The following is a 24,303-nucleotide window of genomic DNA, read 5'->3' as shown; positions in this document are numbered from 1 at the left end:
TTGTGACATTGGAGCAAATTCAACGTTTTTATTAATTAACGATATAAATCGCATCAGTACAGGATATTCTGATTAATTTACATTTTTGTAATTTCAGGGTGTGGACTGTGGAAAGAGCGTATGTCCAGTTTTGTGTTCCTCCCATGGACAGTACGGTGGTGGTGTGTGTCACTGCGAAGATGGCTGGAAGGGAGCAGAATGTGATATACCCTTAGGAGATTGCCAAGTTCCCGATTGCAATCAGCACGGGCAGTGCGTCAGAGGTTCCTGTATTTGTAACTCTGGATGGAAAGGAGCATTTTGCGATGAGCGTGAGTATCCCTTTCCGATCTAACCTGAAAAAGAACAAATGTCGATAGTTATCAAGAATATCCTCCCTATCAGAATATTCGCAATACCAAGAAGAGACACATTATTTCTGAGAACTAAGATTTCCGTTTAATTATTGCATTATATATGTATATTCTCGTGGAAAAGCAGAAAAATTCACGTTTCTCAATCTGTAAAGCAACGAAAGTATATAGCTGTAGATATAAGTATGCATATATGATCGTCTGGGTGAATTCTATTTTCGCAACGATCACTGTTATTCCTTGAAATTCGTCACGGCACCATTAATTTTCCATAATTTGACTGCGCGCGCGGAGATTGGAGATATTCGTAATGGCGGGCTTCTAGAAGCGGGAACACGGTCGTCGTTCATGCACAATCCATAATTAATGCACGTGGCATTCTCCGAATTTACATATGGATCGACCCATATGCCAATTCGGTTCAATAATAATCAGTTTCGTACCGCTTCTCAGGGAACACGAGTTTTGCATGAGATACCAGCCAGAGCTGCGTGCTGCTCGATCGTTTTACGCGTATATATCGTGCGTTCACGCAATTCTCAACACGCGGACATCATTGGACTGCGAGAACCACTCGGATCGAATGATTTTATTCCACGGAAATTCCACGAAATTGTTTCGCACTTTATCACTTTAATTGCAATTTGCAAGGATCTGTTTGTAACCTAATCTCGCTAATACTGTCTCATTATTTTTTCGTATAGCATAACAATGAATGCTGCAGATGTTATGAATTTAATTGCACAGTACAATAGTAAACCACTGAGCGACCGCGAGCGAGGAAGCATGTACACAGAGTACTTTCGTACCACTGAATGCACACCAGAACACGAGACATAAGAACTCACTTATCCGAGCAACCATAAAAAATATCAGTTTCTTCAACAGAACCTTCTCCATGCTCCTCTCTATTTTGATTCTAAGAGGTTCTTATATATATATATATATATATATATATAGTAAAAAATTGTCATCTGTACAGTTTCGAAGATAAGCAAATTTTAACGTCCATACTCCAATAGGGGTTGCTTCAGTGGTACGACTCAATATTGTACGTTACCGCAGTAGTATAGGCGAATAATAATTGCTGAAAATTTTATGAATGAAATTGTATAATTGTATAGTATGAAAAACGGGCAGTAATATTTGCGGTGAGAACGAAACGAGACGAGGAAGAAAACGAAGAGATGTGGAAGGTAAGCCACTGAGCGACCGAGCGAGGAAGAGCCGCTTTGGAATTAAGTTTCATAATTTCCCCGGGGCGAGCGGCGAGATCCACGGGAATAATGCAATTGTTCCGATGCCATAATTTAAAAAGTTGCTCCATTCGTCCACGCCGCGGGCGCAATCAACGGTACTCGAGCGTGGCGCGGATCGGTCCGAAGTTTTGCCGTTATCATTAGCAGCGGGACGACATGCGGCTATTCCGTCATTCCGTGCTTTTTCCGTTTCGCCCCACCGTTGTCTACGTCACTGTCAGAATCGCTCCTTTTCAAAAGGACTATATAGTACACGTGCTTGGATACACAATTAATGTTGCTTCGTGTTGTCTACATTTTCTCCACTTTTGAATACAAATTTAAACTTCACTCAATACTCGTAATGCAAACTTTTCCTGAAAAGTGCACTTAACCCGAACAATTCGTAACTGTGTGAAAATCAACCCTTGTCTATTGTAATTTTTCATACTTTTTTTTGGCATTTTTAAAACTAGATATAGTTTATAGAATTTACTGAGAATATTTCTATTATTGCCTGATAAGTTGATTGTTTTTTACAATTTTATTGTGGAAATTTGTAATTGTAATATCTGACGCTGTTAACTTAAATTTACAAAATTGGTCGCATTTGCATAATTACGTACAGTATTAATTTTGGAGTACAGAGAGAAATGGAGCAATAATATTTAAATATTCATAATCATTTTTTACGTTACAACTGATTGTCCTGATCGGTCCTTTTCAGAGTCACAATATTATGCACATGGTTGGCCGGGCAATACTAATAATTTCTTCACATTCCCTACATTTTCTTCAATTCTAGTTGTAAAAGTGTAAATTTAACGATGCACACTATGTAGTTTAAATGAAATGTTTCATAAAAAATTGAGGAAACGCGTGCAGAACTAAAACTGCAAAAGAGAGTGGAATGAAACAGTTTATTGAGCAGTCCAGAATAATTTTAACGTGTCGGTTGATTATTCTGATCGGTCCTTTTCGAAGGAACAACATAAAACTCCGTTGTAGCTATAGGTTACGCAATATTAATAATTGTTTCGTATCGTCTAAATTTGTTTCACTTTTAGTTGCAAAAGTATAAATTTAACTGGAAATTCGCTATAAACTTATAATGAAATTTTTGAGGTCCTTGAAGGACTGACAGGAATGACGGAGGAGAGCACGTTGATCGATCAAGTATAATTTGTGCTTTTCAGCGGATTGTCCTGATCCTAATTGCGGTGGACACGGGGCATGCGTGGCTGGAAAATGTTATTGCAAGGCTGGCTGGCAGGGTGAACGTTGCAATCAGGTCGATCAGCAGGTCTACCAATGCTTACCGGGTTGCTCGGATCACGGCACGTACGATCTTGAAACAGCATCCTGCGTTTGCGAGGAACATTGGACCGGGCCAGATTGCTCGCAGCCAAGCTGCGGTCTCGATTGCGGATTACACGGATTTTGCGAACAAGGCCACTGCAAGTCAGTATACTTCGTTACACTTGATTATATATTTATGGAATAGAAACTCTGCTGCCTATGCAATAAAATACAGCTTGGTCCAAGGAATTCACTTTTCATCCAATTCAACATTCATATCGATCCTTTTTATCCAACCACTCGTAAACGTTTTATAATTGCATCCTATATATAGTAATACAAGAAGAGACGCAAAGAGAATTCTGACAGGTATTAACGCGAGAATCTGGAAGAGGAGACAGACGAGAAGACACTAATGACGGTTTAACTCTAATAAGGTTTTATAATAAGGAGGAGAAATATTTCACAGGACAAAAGGGAATAAGTGATAGGCTAAAAATGAGTAAATGCTCGGTGGGATCACTGGGAGAAAAGTTGAGGCTAAAAAGGTGAAAAATTGCGAGGGGTGGGGTGCTAGTCCAAGAGGGAGAGAGATAGAAAGAGAGCGGAGAGGGGGGAGGTATAAAGAAAAAAAAAGCAGTATTTTACTGGATAAACCAACTTATCACAACTCAAAGTACCAGCGTACCTTCCTACTTTCCTTTGTCAGAATCAAGGACGCGAGAAAGGATCTCCTTTCTCATATTCTAAAGCTGACGGCTCTCATCGTACCTCTCTTCTGCTCCTCTATCCTGCTTTTCTGGCCCGCGAAGAGCCTCTAAGTGCAAAAACTTCCCTCCGCCGAGAGGACAACTTTCCAACTGAGAGCTCAAACTCACATTTTTTATTAGAGCTACTGAAACCTTGGCGAATCGATTTAGTATTTGACAGTGGTAACAGTTGGTACGTACGAGCCTCTCTCACACTCTGTCTTTCTCTCTCTCTCTCTCTCTCTCTCTCTCTCTCCCTCCATCTCTCTGGCACACGTGTACACACGAACACTTTGACTCGCCTCCAGTTTAGAGCACCAAAGCTAACGTTGATAAAACAAGCTGGCTACATAGAAAAATGGTTTAATTTTTAATTGTGTTCTATAAAAGTTGTAAGGCGATTTAGTTTTTGAAAAACTAGAAATAACCGGATTCTCTTTTATCAGATGCCACGATAATTGGACTGGAGCCAAATGCGATCAAAAACCGTGCGATCCTCGTTGCGCGGAGCACGGCCAGTGCAAGAATGGTACCTGCGTTTGCAGTCAAGGATGGAATGGGAGACATTGCACTTTGCGTAAGTTCATACTCAAAAAATATAGCACGTTACATTTTATTCTAACAACAAATATGTTGTTCTACATTGTGGATGATATCTAGTTGTCAAATAACTGGATAATCATCGCAATAAAGTGATGTTTGCTGTGTAAATTAAATAAACGGGTTGCACTAATTAATGATAAAGAATTGACTGAGATAATTAAGCATTTAACATAAATGTCTTAGTACTTTAATTTAAAAATTAATTCAATACATAAATATTATTTCTTACAACCATTTTATTTTTATCATTATTACTGAGTTATGAATATCTTCATGTGCATTAATAGAAATACACAAAATATTGTCGTAATATTAATAAATGCTATTTTATAATATATTACGTAAATAGCAGGCTTCATTAGCAAATGAAACGATTGAACGAGAAGGGCTACTTTACTGGCTTCACAAAACTGATTATTTGTTGAATTTCAATAATAAAATAAATTGTCTCGATAAACTCATTTATTAATATTATGTCATATTTTCGTTGAGTTTAAGAACGAACAAGTTAATACTGACTGCACAAAGGCAAATTTTAACGTGAGTCTATCCTAGTTTGTTCTGAAAGAAAAACTACGACATCGTTTTAACAGTAGCTCAACTTATCTTCAGTTTGGTGTAATCAGCTATTAGTTTTTCTTGTATAAAACTACCAAAAGCGTTTCTTCGATTGAATTCAATAAGCTTTGAGAGAGAGAGAAGCAAACATTATACATAATCAAATTGTGACTTTTAACAGCCGGATGCGAAAATGCATGTAGCAGACATGGACTTTGTACGCTTCAAGACGGTGAATACAGATGCGAGTGTTCGACAGGGTGGGCTGGTAGGGATTGCAGCATTGCCCTTGAAATGGAATGTAACGATACCATTGACAACGATCAAGGTAGAATTTAAATTACCAAATATTATTTATTTTCTAAAATAGAAGAAACTATGATTTCGCTACAATATTTATAGCTGTATATATATATATATATACTATGTGAATGCAGCGTTTCAATATTGGAACAAGTATATATAATGAAGATAGTGAAAAGTTACTAAAGATTAACTTGTAAATCGTGTTATTTTGATCACAGATGACATGATGGACTGCTCTGATAGCGAGTGTTGCTCGCACGCATCCTGCGTTGAACACCTCATGTGCCTTGCTAGTAATAACCCCGTGGACGTACTCCTTCGCAAACAGCCGCCTAGCGTAACAGCTTCCTTTTATCAACGTGTCAAATTTCTCATTGAAGACAATAGCGTACAGAGTTACGCGCATATGAACGAATACACGGAAAGGTAAGATCGATCAATCTCAGCAAAAAGCGCAGTTACTCAGTTTAGAAAGCTTAGTTCGTTATTTTTCCAAAATTAAATAGGAAGGTCCGACGCTTGTATGATCGAACGTGTTAATCACACTGAGATATCGTCGTATCATTCCTATCAATCTTTTTACATCGTCCGATGCAATTTTTCGATAATACGACAATCGAAGAATTCGTGGAATTTCATCGATCGATATAAGCGTCGTTCAACCAGCGTAACAACATTTTATTTCTCATTAAAGGATTTTTAGTATAATATAGTTGCGAGTCATAGTTTGGCCTATAACGAGATCCATATACGAACGCGTATTGAGTTTATCATTTTATTGTATCGAACAAACGTATAAAGACCATCGTGAGTTCGGTATGAGAAGTTTCTATTCGTGTAGTTTCTTTCATATTTTTATTCTTTCTATTTTTTTCTCTTTCTTTTCTCTTCAAATTTCCTTCAAGTGTGCAGTTCAAACAAACAGCTAACATAGAATTAGCATATCGTTGAAATAATATAATTTTTAGATATAATACTCTTTTTACTGCACCCAATAACGTTGACATTTTTTCTCATTTCGGTATACTTCGTGTGTTCGGTCAAGTGGCAATTGTTTACGATGGGGTAAAGTTTCGAAGCATTTAATTTTCAGTTCTTTCAGTTTCTTGGTTTTCTTCTGAGTACTTTCAAAAGACATATTAGTACATCGTGTTTTTGCATTTGTTTTATATTTTTTATCATTATTATTATTGTTGTGCATGTGATAGCTTGTACGCAGATTATACACATTAACGAAAAAGATACTATATATATCATCTGTGTGCTATCATCTACCCATACATGACCTTTTTAATGAAATGCGACTTTAATATTTCCCCGTTGGTGTTTAATATGATGAAAAAAAATACTCTTTACATTTCAGATATAAAAAGAGCATCAAACATCAAATTAAATGTCCCTTCTTTCGTTAAAAAAATATTTTTGCAATAATTTCTATATTTCTGTATTTTTCTTTCTTTTTTTTCTATATAGTTAAGGCCATCGAGTTATATTTGACCTTTGATGTGAGATTTTTTCTAACGAAATCAATACGACGTATTAAAAAGAAGTTTTCCCCATCGTGAGCGACGAAAATGCCACGTAAATGTACATGTTGTATCGGACAAAATATGTCGATAATAGTCGAGTTGTCAGGAGAACTCCTCAATCAATGGGGTGACAGCCCTGCCAACCTTTAACTATCCTTTTCCTTATGTTACAACCTTTCCCTCCCCCAAGCGTCAGATACATCGATGAGCATCTCAATAAACCTTATCGATTATTAAATCATGGTATTTTTAGCTTTCAATAACGTTTATGATATCTTTGGGGTTGAGTAAACGGTCAATATATCTTTCTTGTACCTCCATTTTTCTCAGATCTTATAACTCGTTTCACCATTATATTGCTAATTATTAATTCAAGGTATCTTAAAAATGAGAAGCTTATTGCTCTTCCGAGATTTGAATAAGTAACAAGGTTTTACGTCACTAAAGAAAGGGGAGGTTTTTTTGTCGAGTCCGCAATTTTTAAACGAAGCAATTTTTTACACATTTTATGCTAAATAAACAATTATCGTTAATGATTTAAATGAGGTGCCAGCGATGTACACGGGCTTGATGCAAAATCGAGTCGTAAAAACGTTTTGGGGGATTCGTGTATTTTGTCTAGTGTTTATCCTCTGTGTGTATCCCGCCACCACCAAATTTACCAAAACCCAACAAAGAATCAGAGCCTAAAAATTAGGCTGATTACTCGTAACAGACTGACAAAACTAAGTCTGTATATCGAGAAAGTAGTAGAAAAAAGATTGCTTTTTTGTATCTTATTAGTTTGTCTTATTTCTTTCGCGTTGTGTATATTATGCACATTTCTCTATTACGATACGGACGCGATTTAGTATACATATATGTGTACTGCGCAACGGCAGCCTTGGTTTGTCAAAATTTTGTGTAAAGCAATAATTCGGCCATTCTCTAAACAATTGCGAGTAAATTCATAGTTAAAACTAACGGGTGGTCAAATCGCAATGAAACCCGGCATATTTCTGTAGATATCGCGCAAGAAATAAATTTCTCAAAGTAGTCCAGTACGTCGTCTGAGATTGCTATGTAATTTTTCATCAGCCATGGTAAAATTGCAGTTCGGCCAGCCGGAAAAGTATATCTAGGACTGGTAGACACAAGTTTGAAATTCTCGTGCCAAATCCCTCTTCTTTTTTCCCAGATCTACGTAACATGTATTACATGTCTATTGTGCCAAAAACTGTCACTGTTGTCAAAGACGTACGGAGAGCAAACAAGTATCGGGCTTTACTGGCTGTTTTATCGTTTACCTCTATCACTGGAAGTATCGATTACCGCACCTAGCATTTCCCTCATTGCATAAATAATTAATCACGCGTAATAACTCTTTCTCTCTCAGTTCTTCCAGCCTCGAATATAACGTTAACTCAAGAAATTTCCAATTTTCTGGAAAACCCTCTAAGAAACGTAATAATAAGTAGACACTGCAAGAATGTTTAATTTGACTCGTAAGTAGAGTAGGTAAAGCATTATATTTATTCTAAATAAATAAAGATTGTAGTAAAGAATGCGATACGACGGATCAAGAATAGTACTGCAAAAGAGGAAAGAGGGTGGAGTGGGGGTGGGGTATGGAAGAGGTTTGTCAGATTTAGCAAAGGATTAATGCAAATGGGAGGGTGAATGCAGGGAACTCTCGCAGGGGAAACTGGTCGAACTAGATGCAAATTAATATAACGGTCAGTCGCCCTGATGCTAGCTCTATAGCGTATATATATATGTATAAAATCTATACATATACATATACAAGTATATGTGTATACGTTGCGTAGTTTCCAACTTGTGTCTGTCAAATGTACCACTCTATGTTGAATGGGTCTGAGAGTGTATGAGATCGTGTTGCGTGACTGGGAGAATCGCGTGTCTGATGGGTACGCTTGATTAGTGTGTGTCTACGTCTATTGTTTCTGTAATGGCGTGCGGAGCATTGCGACGAGAGGAGGAGCATTCGATTTCTCAAAGCCGAATTCATTGGAAACGATCGGGAATGACCGATCGAGCAGTCCCTGTACCATAATGCAATTGAAATAGAGTCATAAACTTCCTTTGAGAATTCATACCAGAGAGTATGACGTAGAGGTAGTTTGCTCGTTGCACACAAAGAATACCGGAAGTGATATTAATTATTATCAAATTAATTATCGTCAAACGATTATCGCTGAGAAAACGATAGCTCGCGATCGCAATGTTGCGCGCGCGCATCCGTTTTGCCCGTTAATGCGGGTTTTGTGACCGTGGTAACGCCCTTTCTTCTCGTTGGTTTTTTCCCACACGTAGTACGTTCTGGAGTTCCTTTACACCGCGGTAAGTTGCAGCTCAAGCTCTCTCGCTAATCGTTCATTATTCAAAAGATTTACCATTCTATTGCTCGTCTCGCTCGTACATATTCATCTTACATGTTCCTTCGTATTATTTATTTCGATGATAAACCATCATTTTTCCTTTTATTTTGTCAAAGCAAGAGAATGAACGTACGCATATGTATTTGGTTCCTGGCGAACCGATTTCCTTTGTCCGTGCTCACACACACATTGCTGATTCTCTTGTCAACTAAGCCAGATTTACTTTGTTTATAAATATATATATATATATACATATGCGTATCCACCATTAAGCCTGCGTTTATGTTTACTATATATATCATCATTTACGTTCTGTCTATATCTTCTTTCTCCATTTTCTTTTATTTTTTACGCCTGTTATCAGTTTTGTACAATGATTTTTCGTTCGCCAATGTTTGATCATTCTTCGCTTATTTCATTCATCTGTCAATCCTTCTCTCTCTCTCTCTCTCTCACCCCCCTCCCCCTTCTCTCTTTCTCTATCTATCTATCTTCATTTCACGTATCTTCCACGTTTACGACCGCACGTTGATTTACGAAGCAATAACTCGTCTTTGGAATCACTTATTTTTCTGTCATTTCAAGAATCAAACGATCGTTATCGTGAGAATCATCGAGCTTTAGGATTCTTCAAATCAATCTTTCAAGAAACGGATATTTTTGCAAGACGTTTAACATTGACGTGCAATAACGTTAAACGTGCGGTCCGTAAATGAGTGGATTAAAAAATTCCATACATTGTACGTGTATACAAAGTACATCCGTACAAAAAATCGTCTATTTTTATGTTATCTGTGATATGTCGTGAGATTGTCACCCCTATCTTTTGTTATGTCTTGTCTTCTTGTCCTTTAGTGCGTTAGCAATATTATATACGTACAGTATGTTACATCATGTTACAACCCTTGGTCTTGTGTTGTTTGTGTTGCCAGGCTTGCACTTTATGTACCCTGTCGAATTGTCTCTAGTGAACGTCCTAGCATTTACTTACACTACGCTGACTTTATTGCGCGTCAAAGACTCTTACGTTTTCTGTTCCATGATTCTATCTCTTCTTCTTCTTCTTCTATTTTTTTGTTTCTCTTGTCACTATAATATTATAGAATATTATATATATATATATATAAATATATATAAAATACGAAAACACAAAATATGTAAATCGACGTAGAAATATATATATATATCACCATTTGAGTTTAACGATGAATCGGCAAAAAGAATTATATCTTATCGTTGTACGAAACGAGAGAGAAATCGTAACACTTAATATTGATAATGACCCAAGATCCATCCCAACCTGTCCCTTGTCTGCGTCTGTTATTACCTGTCTACATTGTGCCATTGACCAAACCGATGAACCCTGTGTCTGTCTTCATCCAAGATCCAAAACATTATAGTGCCTGCTGAGAAAAAGACAAGAAAGAATTACACTAGAGTAAAACTTTTGACCGCAGAATCTTCAGGTACTCCGTCTGTCAATCTTTGATTATCTCGCTGTCACGCGTGCTCTTTCTCTCTCTTTCTTTATTTATTTCTCCCCATCTCTCTCGCTCTCTCCCTCCTTTTTTAATTAGCTCGTCGTTATTACAGTATCGAATTAATGTTTTTTCTTGAAAAGGAAAAAAAACAGTCGAACATTGAAATATTAATTATTTTCCACGCAAATACATCGGGCAAACAGGAAGCCACTCTTACCTCTGATTAATTCTCTCTAATAAGACAGAATCACGCTCGATATAGACCGTAGGCCAATGGAAAAAAAAATAAATGGAAAAATGAAAAAAATATAGATAAAGAGGGAGAGAGATGGAGAGGTGACGAGAGGGGAGTAGATAGAGAGAAATATATAGGGAAGAAGCATTGAGACAATGGTATAATTAAAATATTTAAGGAGATGGGAGGAAATTGCAGAAAATTAAATTTTTAACGTCGCGTGAAGATGTATGATTTACCGTGCAGTAACACCGATGCGTAAACCTCACTCTAGTTCTTTGATTTTCGGTATCTATATAGAAAACAAAATCAGGATCTCGGTTTTTAGAAATCTTTATTTCCTTTTTGTGCCATTTATCATTATAGTTTTGGACTTACAGTTTTGACGACTGTGCCTGCTACCTTTCTCCGTGCTCCGTACTTGGAGGATCAGCTCAGTCCTTCCCATGAGTTTATGAATCTTTCAATATTCGCGAAATATTATTTACTTTATTCGGATGGTGCAAAATAAGAATTAAATTAACGATACGAGATGGCACGAGTTATCACGAATTTATTTATTTTTTCTGCTCTTCTTACAGAGATATACTACATATACACTTTATTATATTGTAAATATAGGTATTTCATTTTCATCATGAAAAGGGAAATAAGCAAAATGATCTTCTATATTCGAGAAGCAAGCGAAAATTGGTCATATTAAAAAAACAAAAAGGTTGCTTCAAAATAACGATGCGATCCTCCAAGAACGATGCTTCTCTCCCCCACCTTCTTAACCCCATCAAACGCATTCCCAAAGGGACCAATTATTATATATAATTATATTTACATTTCGATGCATTAAGCAAACACAGCTGGCTTCACACGAGATTTTACACAGTTTCCACTTATATAAAATCTCTCGTGTAACCAGCTATCCTCTATTCAATTACGCGACACCGTATACCATACCATATTGTGTATAATAAACTATATACAATTGACTTACATAACTTCCTTAAACACATTTGGCACTTACACATAATCGCTTATAAATTATATTCAGCTTAACATTCCAACTTTGATGCAGAGAATCCAATCCCAAAATTTATTACATACATATTTTACGTCTATTATACAAACCTATATACATGATATATGCATGCAGTTCTATTTTCACAATTAAGAGAAAAATATGAATTTTAAAAAACTGCCTGCCTTGGGACAAAGTATCATTTTATTCCCAGAAATCACTTATGGGGTTGGTTATATCCAGGGAGGGAGAGGGATGCTTTGTGGAAGAAGCATGTTCTCGCTTCGCTGCTAATTTTCACGCGCACGCCAGAATCCCATTAGCCCGAATGACTCTGGTACGTTCCTGGAACGTTCCTGGAACATTCGCGGATATAAAGTAACGTCGATTCGCCTCTCCGAGCGAACAGTCGTTCAAAGACTTCCAATCAGTAACTCAATCGATGCGGCGAAAGATTGTTCGAATAAAGCTGCGAACTTTATTGGCAGCGAAGTGGGAATATGAAACTCACCGAACCGTTAACCGTGGAAGCTGATTCGAAAGGCTGAGCGTTATATCGCGAGCCGTGTGCCTGAAAAAAAAATGATCGATAAGCTCCTCTTCACCGTGAGAATTTGATGGATGGACACAATCTAAAAATTGTAACGTCGTTCAAGCAATTTCCAATATTCTATGCTATATCGCTTTTCGAGTCTACCCCTTCGTCCAAGCTGTTAGATTTTTGCCGAACGAATCGGCAGGGGTAAAGTTGACGGTTCGGTGGATTTAGCCTAAATGGAAGAATCCCGATATATTTGTCTTTTGTAACAGTCGTGTTGCGGTGATGCGAGGCCAAGTTATAAGCGAGCAAGGACTGGGAGTTATAGGCATCAGAGTCGCAGTTGACAAAGACACTCGATTTGGATTCACCCTGACCAGAGCCGATGGATGGTAAGAGCCTCGACCTTTAACGCGAATCAATCCGAAAAACCGAAACGACGCTTCAGAGAGTTAATGACGGGACTTTGCTTCTCAAACTACTTTAGTTTCGATATTATGCAATTGAGATTTGGAGGAAACACGATAATGCTTACGATATAACGAACAAAGGAGTTACGGAAGCACGTATTTCACTTTAGTGTATATAGATATATAGAGGGAGCGTACTATATATTTAGTAATCCTAGCAAGGATAATCCTGGTATACAGAGAGACGAAAGGAAGTGGAACGGCAAACCACATCACAGCCGGAGCTAATGATGTCGAAAGCTTACTAATTACTACGTATAATCCGCAAACCTATGCATGATTAGTCTGCTTCCCAATTCTCAATTGCTATCCAAATTTTCATTTTATACATATATATATGCGAAATATATAGGATGTGATTGAATATAATAAACTCTCAAGTGGTTCGACTGAAAACTGCGATCGAGATATCAGTTTCAAGTATTAAAATCGTATTACATGTACATACACGTGATAACTTTGAAGCTTCTCTCAATTCCATGCAGATGCTAAATTGCAAAACCGCGTTTGCTTAATAACTTTGACGTATGAGTATCGGTTCTCACACATATAAATGTACCATAAACAGGTTCGACGTTCTCGTAAATGGAGGTGGTGCTGTGACGCTTCAGTTTCAACGTAATCTCTTCCAGCCCTTGACAAGAACTGTATTTGTGCCATGGAATCAGATTGTAGTTTTGCCGCCCATCGTTATGACGCTTAGTAAAAAAGGAGAAACTTACAAATCCAAACAACCTCCTAGCCCTGCTGTAGGTATGTATCGCAAAATAACTCAATCATTTTTATCAAATTTTTAGGACATTTCCATGTGTGTCTTAAATTAATCATAACTTATATATATATGAAAATCACGTTTGTACAAGGCGTTTCAATTAATTAAACATTTTTATATTCTAAACTCTGAAAATGAGAGACATTATACAATTAATTGGGACGCTACAGGTTTTATCGATTATATAGGAGAATATATGAGAATAAGAACAATTTTCTTAGTATTAATACAATATCACAAATGGTATTGTCATCGTATTTGGTATACAATATAATAGGTTTCCCAGGAATCTCGATGGGACTGTTTAGCGAGCATGGTCCTTGCATGGAACACGACCATGAAATTTTGCGGCCAATCATCGTTAGCACGTGGATGCCAGAGAAAGTGGGCGGTTTGCCAGGGAAAAGCTTGGTTTTTGCCGAAAGTCAAGTAAGCGTTCTTTTTAACAAACACCGTGCCACTTTTTTTTAGGAAATTTGCTAATATTTTCCACGCAATGTTAACAGATCGTTCAAGAGAGCATCGCCATTCCGGATTCGAATCTGCATTTGATGTATCAGAGCAGCCAGGCTGCCGGATATCTATCCACAGTGAGAATGCAGTTAACCGGACCGTTCATACCTAAATCGCTGACACATGTTCACGTTCACGTTGAAATCGAGGGTTCGGTGCATACGAAGACTTACGAGGCGGATCCCAATCTCACGCACACTTTTGCATGGAGCAAAAGGAACGTGTACAAACAGAAGGTGTACGGTATCGCCCAAGCCAGGATCTCCATTGGCTACCAGCACTCAACCTGCCCGAACGTAATATGGGAAACACAGACGGCAACTTTGCAAGGATTCGACGTAGATATATCTGATATAGGAGGGTGGGGCCTGGATATTCATCATCATTATAATTTTCACGAGGGTATCCTCCAGAAAGGGGATGGTACCACGCTCCATCTTAAGCAATATCCTCGCACGGTAAAGGTTGTAATGGGAACCGGGCTGCAGAGAACGCTGGTTTGTGATAATTGCGACGGCCTTGCTAAGGACGCCAGGCTATTAACTCCGGTAGCCTTGACGAGTGGACCAGATGGAAGCATTTACGTCGGTGATTTCAATCTCGTTCGCAGAATTACTCCGGAAGGCAATGTTTATACAGTTTTGATCTTAAGGTAAGACGTTCAAATAAATTGAGTCTCTCATTTAAGCTGTATTAAAATTCTAATCTCTCTTTTTTCCATTCCAGTGCGACCCAGGTGGCTTATCAGTATTACCTGTGCGTTTCACCAGCGGACGGCCACCTGTACATCAGTGATCCTGAGAAGCATAAAATACTCAAAGCGTTGTCCTTGGAATCGGTGGAAGATCCTAGAATCAATATTGAACCAGTGGTTGGTAGTGGTGAGAGATGTATACCTGGGGATGAGAGCCACTGTGGCGACGAAGGTCCTGCGATACGAGCTAAATTAGCCCATCCCAAAGGTAATTTATTTAATTAATAAAGCAGGAAGCTTTACGAGCAAAGTTTCGCCCTCATAAATAATTCTCAATATCGCTTGTTCAGGGATTGCCATAGCTGCTGATAAAACTATGTACATCGCTGATGGAACGAACATCCGTGCCGTGGATCCCCACGGTATTATTCACACTCTGGTGGGACACCATGGTCACCATAATCATTGGTCCCCAGCTCCATGCTTCGGTGCAATTCCAGCGCATCAAGCTCAATTACAGTGGCCAACAGGATTGACCCTTAGCCCTCTGGATGGTTCACTGCACTTCATCGATGACAGATTGGTCCTGAAATTGACGAGCGATCTGAAAGTACGCGTAGTTGCTGGAACACCCTTGCACTGCACCACTAATTCCAATTCCAACAACAACAGCAACAACAACGATCACGGTATCAACAATAATAACAGCAATGGTGATTTGGAGAACAGTGAGCAAACAAAGTCAAACATGAGTGCTGCAAATTTGAGCAAGAAATCCGACGAGGTCCTTGGAACGGTTCTAGCAGTCAGCTTCAGTCCCACAGGTGAATTGTACATAGCGGAGAGCGATTCTCACAGGGTAAATACGATCAGGGTTGTGGATTCGTCCGGAAAAATGTCGCATTTCGCTGGGCAACGTCAGGAACGTTTACGGGGTCAGTGCGAGTGTAACAACACTACACCCAGTACCAAGGACACCACCGACACCTGTACGTGTACGGATGATACGAGCAGTACCGAAACTCTCCTTTCGTCAAACGCAAAGTTTACGGCTATTTCCGCTCTGGCGGTGGCACCGGATGGCGTGTTACACGTTGCTGATCAGGGCAGTCTTCATATTCTTGCCCTTCAACCGTACCTCCCGAATCTCGACGAAAGTGGCGAATTTCATATTCCATTTCCACCTACCAACGAGGTTTACGTGTTCAATCGTTACGGCCAACACACCTCCACGACGGATCTCACCTCTGGAAAGACCAGATATTCCTTCCTCTATAGCAAAAATACCAGCTTTGGCAAATTGTCAACCGTGACCGATAGCGCTGGCAATAAAATACTCTTCCTCAGAGATTACAGTAGTGTCGTCAGTTCCATCGAAAACACTCAGGATCACAAGTCAGAAATAAAAATATCTGCGCTTGGATTTTTGGAAAAAGTTTCTACAGGTGGTAGATCAGAGATTGCTTTGGGTTACGATGGGTCCACAGGGCTTCTTACCAGTCGTTCAGGAGTGAGTCTCGATAATAATGCTTACAGAGGAAGCAAGCAAGTAATCATAAAATTTACATAACTGTGGTTTTTTCTTTACAGGGAGATGAGACCTACATCTATAATTACGACAGTTTGGGAAGAGTGACCGACATTATTCTCCCAACTGGAGAGAAGCTTAAATTATCGTCCGATTTAACCAATAACGAAGAGCTAACGGTTAAAGTATCAGCGCCACTGAGAGCACTGACCAAAGGCGACAAGCAAAGAATTATTGAATTAAAGATGAGAAACGGGAAATCTAAAATATTAATCATCACTGAAGGTAAGTAATAGTACTTTTAATAGTAACGAAGAAGAGAATGGTTAAATTACCATTGTTAGGAAGAATTTCTAAATTATAAACGACTCTTAAATTTTGCAGATTCCAAGGAAATGAAGGCAGTCGCGTTCACCAATAGCAGCCTAGAACTTTATCTACCTGGTGGCGAAAAAGTCCTGAGTGCAGCTATGACCAAGCATCCACTGTTAGAGGCAGCCCTACCCGTAGAAGCTGAAATGCTACCAATGTGGAGTTACCAAGTGACGTCACTCGGCGAATTAACAAATACAATGACGACGACTTACAGTCTCGTCGGTGATGTGAGTCACATTCAGCAAACTCTGAATCGAGAGATCTGGGTAAACGACTCGAGAGTGATAGGTGTGGAATTCGAACAAGCGTTCAGACGAGAGACGTTTTACGACAAGAACCGAGTTGCCCTTTTAACGGTGTCTTTCGACTCGGCTGGATTACCGCTAACGTGGCAGCCACACATACAGGGTCACAGTCTGAATATATCCTACGATCGATTCAATCGCATTGAGAAATGGAAATGGGGAGCTTCCGATGAATCCTACGGCTACGACAGACACGGGCAACTGGCGAAAATCACCAATAGCCAAGACGGTACCAAGCGATATACCTACAACGACTTCAATATGTTATCAAAAATTACACTCGCCAGCGATAGACATTTTTCACTGCAATACGATAACGACGGTGGCCTCAGGCACATAATCCTACCATCCGGGACCAAGCATTCGTTCTCTTGTCAAGCATCGTTGGGCTTTCTACGGGTCACCTACACACCACCTGGAAGCGCCAGAGCTTACTTGCAGCATTACAGTCACGACGGTAATCTACTACAGACTGTCTTCCCTGGTGACGGTGCCCGCATCGTCTACCGTTATCACACGTCTGGTCAATTAGCTGAGGTAGTTCACGGAGATGGCAAGACTGAAATCAAATACACAGAAAGTGGTTTGCCTTCCGAAGTGTTGCACTCGGAAAGAGACGTTGAATACAAATGGGATTATCAGTACAGTGCTGGGTTACTGATGGAGGAACGTATAGACTTCGGTGCTAAAACTGGTCTCAACAATGCCAAGTTTACTTTCGAGTACGACACTAATTTCCGGCTGATCGGTGTCCAAGGTAGAATCGGAGGACAGACTCTGCCACCGTATAGTATGGTTTACAGTTCGAGAACTGGCATGCTGGATCAAATAGGTCAATTCAAAATTAGCAGACCGCAACCGAATGAGACTACAGTCTCCGATGGGACAGCGTCCTTCTTCAGGGCGACCGATGATCGATATTTGGAGACTCAGGTGGCAGTGACGATACACCAGGTGGAAGTGTTCAGGATGGAGTTCAGCCACGATTCTCGAGGACGAATCAATCAGACGAGGACGTACACTCGTAACGTGAACGTCGATATGTACACGAATATTAAGAATTACACGTGGGACCCGGATGGTCAGTTGACCGGAGTCGAGGCACAAGAACCGTGGAGCTTCAAATACGATGAGAATGGTAACATGTTGTCCTTGATATATCGAGGAAACACTATACCCATGGAGTACAACTCGATGGACAGAATAGTGAAATTCGGTGAGGGTCTTTACAAATACGACAACAGAGGTTTGGTTGTTCAGAATGCAAGGGAGGAGAGATTCAGCTACAATGCGAAAGGACTACTGGTTCGAGCCACTAAACGTGGACGTTTCGATATACGATATTACTATGATCATCTCGATAGACTTGCCACTAGAAAGGACAATTATGGTAACGTTACCCAATTCTTCTACAATAATCAGAAACGACCCCATGAAGTGAGTCAAATTTACAATCCACGGGACGCCAAGCTCATGTCACTTGTGTACGATGATCGAGGACACTTGATTTATGCACAAATTTATCGTCACAAATACTACATAGCTACTGATCAGTGTGGTACTCCTATTATGATCTTTAACCAATATGGCGAGGGCATCAGGGAGATCATGAGGTCTCCCTATGGTCACATTGTTTACGACTCGAATCCCTACCTCTACTTGCCAGTTGATTTCTGTGGTGGACTTTTGGACAAGGTTTGTATCAATCTAATAAAAAGAATATACAATTGGTTCTCAGTTAGCAATATAGTTGAATCAAGATGTTAGAGTACGTGCGTTATAGGCTAGTCCATTATTTACAATTGAATTCTACATCTTAATGCAATTTAATAAAAATTTCCAAATTTTAATTATCTATAAATATGATGAATTACTCTAACAAATATCTGCAACTGAGGATTATCATTGTTTCTTTACAAAGTTAAAACATTGTGATGTTCCCACAGGTGACGTCACTGGTTCACATGCCAAATGGAAAAGTATACGATCCTCTAATTGGACAATGGATGTCTCCATTATGGGAAAACGTTGTTGACAGGCTAGATCGTCCGACTCAGCTTCACCTTTACAGATTCAATGGGAATGATCCGATTGGCGCACGTCACGACGACAGACGCAACCAACCAAAAGGTAAGTCGAAACTCTGAAAACTCATCGAAACCAACAATATTCTCAGCTACATATTAAAGCCTCGATATAAATTATTCCAGATCACATCGAATGGCTGAATTACTTAGGCTATGACCTCAGAAGTCTAGCCCCACAATTATTCCCCGAAGAGCTTCCCAGTGAGCTGGTACCACGAGCTTTCAGTCCAGGAACATCGATTTTCGGCAAGAACGGTCGATCGAGAAATATGGGCGTCCAGTCAGGTTTCCTGGCCCATTTGGCACAAAGACACTCAGGAGACGCAGCCAGCTTATCAGCTCCTCCACGTTCAGCCTTGAAGAAGGACATCAGCGAATTGATACCGAAACGACTCGGTGCTGCTTCGGATCCTCCCTTTGGCAAAGGAATCCTCGTATCAAGAACGAACGATGGCCAAGCAGTGGTTTCCAGTGTGCCAACGGCAAATGCCATTTACGGCGATGTCTTCACTTCAGTGTTCAACCGCTCGTACTTCCTCCCGTTCACGTTCGTCGTTCACAATGCTCAACAAGACGCGTTCTACTTCGTGAAGGAGGAGACTTGGAGGGCGAGCGAGGATCGAGGTCAATTAAAGCGTCTCGGGGGTCAAGTGAACACGACGTTCCACGAGAACGACAACAGTGGAGGCAGCAGCTCGCTGATAGACGTGAAGATCCATGGTGCCAGCTACGTGGTGAACCTTCGTTACGGTACCACAGCGGAGAAGGAGAAGCAGCGTTTGCTGCATCACGCGAAAGCTACAGCGATTCGCAAAGCTTGGCACAGAGAGAGGGAAGCATTGAAAGCTAACACTCCAACAGTGGTAGAGTGGATGGTACCTGAACAGGAGGAGATACAGAAATCTGGTTTCGCCTCTAATTACGAGGGCGAGTACGTCCACGACGCTCAGTTGTATCCTGAGCTGGCCGAGGACCCCTACAACATCAGATTCGTGAAGAAGACCGTAGATCCATCCAACAAGAAGAGACGGAGGAGGAGAGGCGTACCCTCCTGCAAGCTCTGGTGGCTCGACAAGTTCTGCTAGATCGGACTCCAGCACACTCGATGCGTTCCAAGCGCGACCTTCACAAAACGTCCGACTGTAATCGCAAACTCTCCAGTGATAAAACGCGCGTGACAGAACGAATTTTGCGTTGAATAGTGAGCTAAGTGTGTGCCGTAGCGCGTACACCGACACGCGTGTACGACTGCACGCGAGACGATGACACGTGCGCGTGAGCACACACACACACATACACGTACACATATATAAACGTAAGAAAATTCTACAGAGATGTACTGAAACTATCAAAAAAATTTTATACCAAAGTCTATTTGTGTATTTCAAAGATGCCAAACACATTTAACGATATAACGCGATAGAGTGTAGTCTATAAAGATTTTAAGTACGCGACGTAGGTCGATGGATGCCCATGGATTTTTGCGATCGAGCCGTCAGTGGCAGATTCGCTGAAGCCTTAAATATTACGACGGACAATTTTCCAGAGCCTGTTGCATCCGACGTTCGACTACTCATTCGGGAAAAAAAACAAAGGACCGATTCTCGAGCACGAAACTGTTTAGTGTTTCGATGATCGGGAGATTGAGCTATTATCGGACTTAATGTGTATAAATTGGGCGATTAGGCAGGTCCTGCGTCGTGTAAATATGCCTAAAAGAGAAATGGGAAAACTCGAAGCGGCGGTCACGATATTATTGTGTATTATTGTAAGAAAAAAATCAGCCGCGCGCCGACGTAAGGTTATTATACATACATATAGATATAAATATATTACATCATTAAGATATGGAGAGAGGAAATAGATGGTACGGGAGTGATAGGAGGAACGCGCGAAGGAAGGACGCGTGCACGTGCGACAAAATGCGGAGGAGATAATATTCGGCCATTCGTCGTTGAGGCGGATCGAGTGAGAGAACCTAGTCAATATATAGCTTTACATTGACGTATAATGTTTATTAAGGTAGGCATGATCGAATGATTATGAACGATGCAAATCCGTGAATTGTAACGCGTCTACTATTACTACTACTACTACACTACTCCTACTACTCTACTACTACTACTACTACTAACTACTATTACTACTACTACTACTTCTACTACTAACCAATCGAAGCAGAACGATATTTTAACGTCGTACTTAGGTAGCGAGGAGGAAAATGATGAAAATAACGTGAATTATGTGCATTTATTGTGGACTCTCGGTAGATACCGGACAAACGTGTTTATCTCAACAATGAATGGCCCAGAGAAGGTGCGATATGGTATGATGTAAGAGAGAGAGAGAACAGAGTATACTCGTACTCCCTGGTGTTTAATTGGAAATTTAAGCTTTATTAAGGACACGACGAATTTGTATTATATAGTGGTGCTTTCTCCGGCAGAGAGAATTGGTGCAATGTTTAAGAGAGCAAGCGTACAAGAACATCCAAGACGATAGTCAAAGCTGCTAAACGTATTTTTAACAATGAATGTTTCGTACCCTAGCACACTAGCGTCCATCCCCTTCGGGAATATCGTATCTCGAGCGTGCATAGAGTAAAGGAAAGAGATGTAGAAAGATTCGCGGTAGAGGGAGAGAGACAGAGAGTGTGTTTACATGTGAGTGAGAGAGAGAGAGAAAGTGAGAATAAGAATAAACGCTTGTGTGGATGAGAGAGGGAAAGCGTGTGAGCAGAGAGTTTCGTTCGCAAAGACACCAGCCCAACCGACGGAGACAACAAAGTGGCGTCGATCATGCGAACCGATGGTTGTTAAATAAAACCCACACACATTATTGGTAATAATACGTATACATATACATATTTGTGCTTGCTGGATATGGATAAAATAAAAACTAACTATGTTTCTCCACAAAGTACTAATAAGCGTATATCCAAATTAACGCCCATCGGTATCGATTGTTTATTGTAAATTATTCCCAATGAAAATCGCTTTTTCAATTGACAATTATTATAAAAAAAAAAAAACGCAACGTCAATCGACATCGAAGACACTTTTCTAATTAAAGCATGCGAGACAATGCTATAAATCTTCCAGCATTCCCCATTTCCAGCGCTATACGCTATTTTTTCATTTTCTCATCTCGCGATATTGTCAACAAGCCAATAAAAGCAGTAAAAGTTTTGCAGCACTCACTTCAATCTAATATTTTTCTCCGGTCATGCTATATCGATAAAAGGACGACGCAAAGAAAGTTTTTAACAATGAACATCAGTTTGAAAGAAGCCTGCAGTTTTATTATTCCCATCCGTCCCACGCGCGAGCCGTTGATTTGATTGCATTTTTAAAGCGTCATTATTAATAATATCGCCATAATTTCGCGACTGCTTCGACGACATCTCTAACGGATTGATATAGACGTCGTCATTGTCTTGATAGGTAAAATTATATAGTACTATATGATGAATGTAAAAATAGAGATATACATACGTACCACATAGGGCAGCTTCGTAATAATGTATTTTTGATCGGAACATCGAGTATCTGGAACTACGTGACAAATCCAGCCTATGCTACTCCCATAAATCTTCGCTGATCCGGAGCAATCTCTTGTTTCCATTGTTTCTATATATATATATTTATACATTTCGAAACCGTTCAGTAGCTTGCTGTTTCGATAATTCGTAAAATAAAAGGAAGACGAAAGGATTGATATAGTGAAAGCTTTCACGACGAAAGTAAAGAGTAGGCTCGATTTGTCGAGATCCAGACACTCTCCACCCTCGATCGTCTTCTCTATTACCATTGGATCGGCAATGGCGTTCAAAGAATCGACTATTTTTAAATATCAAGTGTCAAATTATATGCAAGCCAATTCGCTGAGTCCGTAGATGAGGAAGACTAGTGAGCGTGGGTCTACCACGACCCTATACCATTTCAAAGTTAATGTTAAAGATAAATTTACTAAGAATTCAATTCGCTCTATATAACTTCCGTGAAGTTTCATCTCATTTCGCAAAATTTCGTTCGTCCGTTTTCTCGATACGAGTGAAAAAGAGAACTGGCGTGATATTTACGGTAATTATCAACTAGAGTGCAGGTGGAAGAAATGAACTATATATGATATATGATATATATATATATACTTGAATTTAGGCACATAGGGTGGCCCAGATAGCTAGAGAGATCCGTCGGTCCACGCAGGGCAAAGTTCACCCGAGCGAACAAAGAATTGTAAGAGAGAAAGAGAGATATATAAGTGTGTATGTGTGTGTGTATGATAGAAAAAGAAAGAGAGGGAGTAAAAATTATTGTGCGTGCCTGCGCACTCTGCGCTTACGTTTAAATGTGAGAAGAAAAAACGAAGAGAGCGAATGGGACCTTTTGCGAGCGAAAAAAGCACAAGTCAGCCACGCTTTAGCTACTACGACCACTGCCCTAGATAGATTATGCTACTTTGCTGCTAATCTAATTGTTTACTGTCACGTGTTGCTGTAAACTTAAAACTAACGATACGATATATTTTATTTATATGATTTAAACGACTGTATTTATTGTAAATAGTCACACGATGTTTGCTATGATATAATATATCTGTCATTGGATGGAACCTGCCTGAACTGCGCCCCCAGCCCTGTCCCTTATATTTATGAAGCTGTAATATTCTCACCCTTATACAATTATCTTATCATTTCGTATGCGACGCAAAAGAAGAGGACGCGATTACGTGGAAATAATAAAAATGGATATGCAAGACAAAATTTACACTATATACACAAGCGATCAACGGTCGCGATTGCTCTCGTGAAAATATTATACAGAAATTGTTCCAATTAATACAGCCCGTAAAGAAAGGGTATGAACATTAAAGAAGGGTTAAAAGCTATTGATATTTCCGTAACGATATATTAGTATATACCTAATAAAAAACAAACACAGAATACAGAAGTCTTTGAAGAAAATATTGTCTAATCAGATTTTTATTATGATTCAATTTCCCTTAGCCTCAGACGAGACAGAGAGCGAATAATTGTCAGCTAATATAATTTGTATAAATGTATTTTTCCCTCTCGTTGAAATTTGAATTGATCGGTAATGAAGAATAAATAAGGAGAACAAAGAAAAACGCCATTATCAAGCACTGTGCTACGACAGTGTCGAAACCCAACCAATATGTCCAATAACTTACAATATTACTATCTTAAGTACAATATATTAAGTGTTTTCAGAAAATATATGATCTATATATGATAATAAAAATGAGAAAAGTTTAGTC

The 24,303-nt window shown here is 39.5% G+C and overlaps 1 protein-coding gene across 1 annotated transcript in view; it reads left to right on the top strand.

The window, feature by feature from the left end:
- Ten-a (tenascin accessory) overlaps window positions 1-24,300 on the top strand; it is a 338,450-nt gene extending 314,150 nt beyond the window's left edge. Inside the window, exons 12-27 of the mRNA XM_066736696.1 lie at window positions 98-311; window positions 2,788-3,052; window positions 4,086-4,216; window positions 4,982-5,128; window positions 5,325-5,532; window positions 8,949-8,975; window positions 12,552-12,671; window positions 13,318-13,502; window positions 13,799-13,950; window positions 14,028-14,686; window positions 14,761-14,996; window positions 15,079-16,238; window positions 16,319-16,541; window positions 16,641-18,631; window positions 18,883-19,066; window positions 19,147-24,300. Coding sequence (XP_066592793.1) covers window positions 98-311; window positions 2,788-3,052; window positions 4,086-4,216; window positions 4,982-5,128; window positions 5,325-5,532; window positions 8,949-8,975; window positions 12,552-12,671; window positions 13,318-13,502; window positions 13,799-13,950; window positions 14,028-14,686; window positions 14,761-14,996; window positions 15,079-16,238; window positions 16,319-16,541; window positions 16,641-18,631; window positions 18,883-19,066; window positions 19,147-20,108 — 6,864 coding nt within the window. The 3' untranslated portion in view covers window positions 20,109-24,300. The remainder of the gene's footprint in view (window positions 1-97; window positions 312-2,787; window positions 3,053-4,085; window positions 4,217-4,981; window positions 5,129-5,324; window positions 5,533-8,948; window positions 8,976-12,551; window positions 12,672-13,317; window positions 13,503-13,798; window positions 13,951-14,027; window positions 14,687-14,760; window positions 14,997-15,078; window positions 16,239-16,318; window positions 16,542-16,640; window positions 18,632-18,882; window positions 19,067-19,146) is intronic.
- The last annotated feature ends 3 nt before the right edge of the window (window positions 24,301-24,303 follow it).

This window comes from Prorops nasuta, unplaced genomic scaffold (genome assembly GCF_024137725.1).
Source record: "Prorops nasuta isolate Cenicafe-Biocafe unplaced genomic scaffold, Cenicafe_Pnas_1.2 PNAS00015, whole genome shotgun sequence".
In the NCBI taxonomy this organism is placed as follows: domain Eukaryota; kingdom Metazoa; phylum Arthropoda; class Insecta; order Hymenoptera; family Bethylidae; genus Prorops; species Prorops nasuta.
This window is presented reverse-complemented; position numbering and strand designations above follow the sequence as displayed.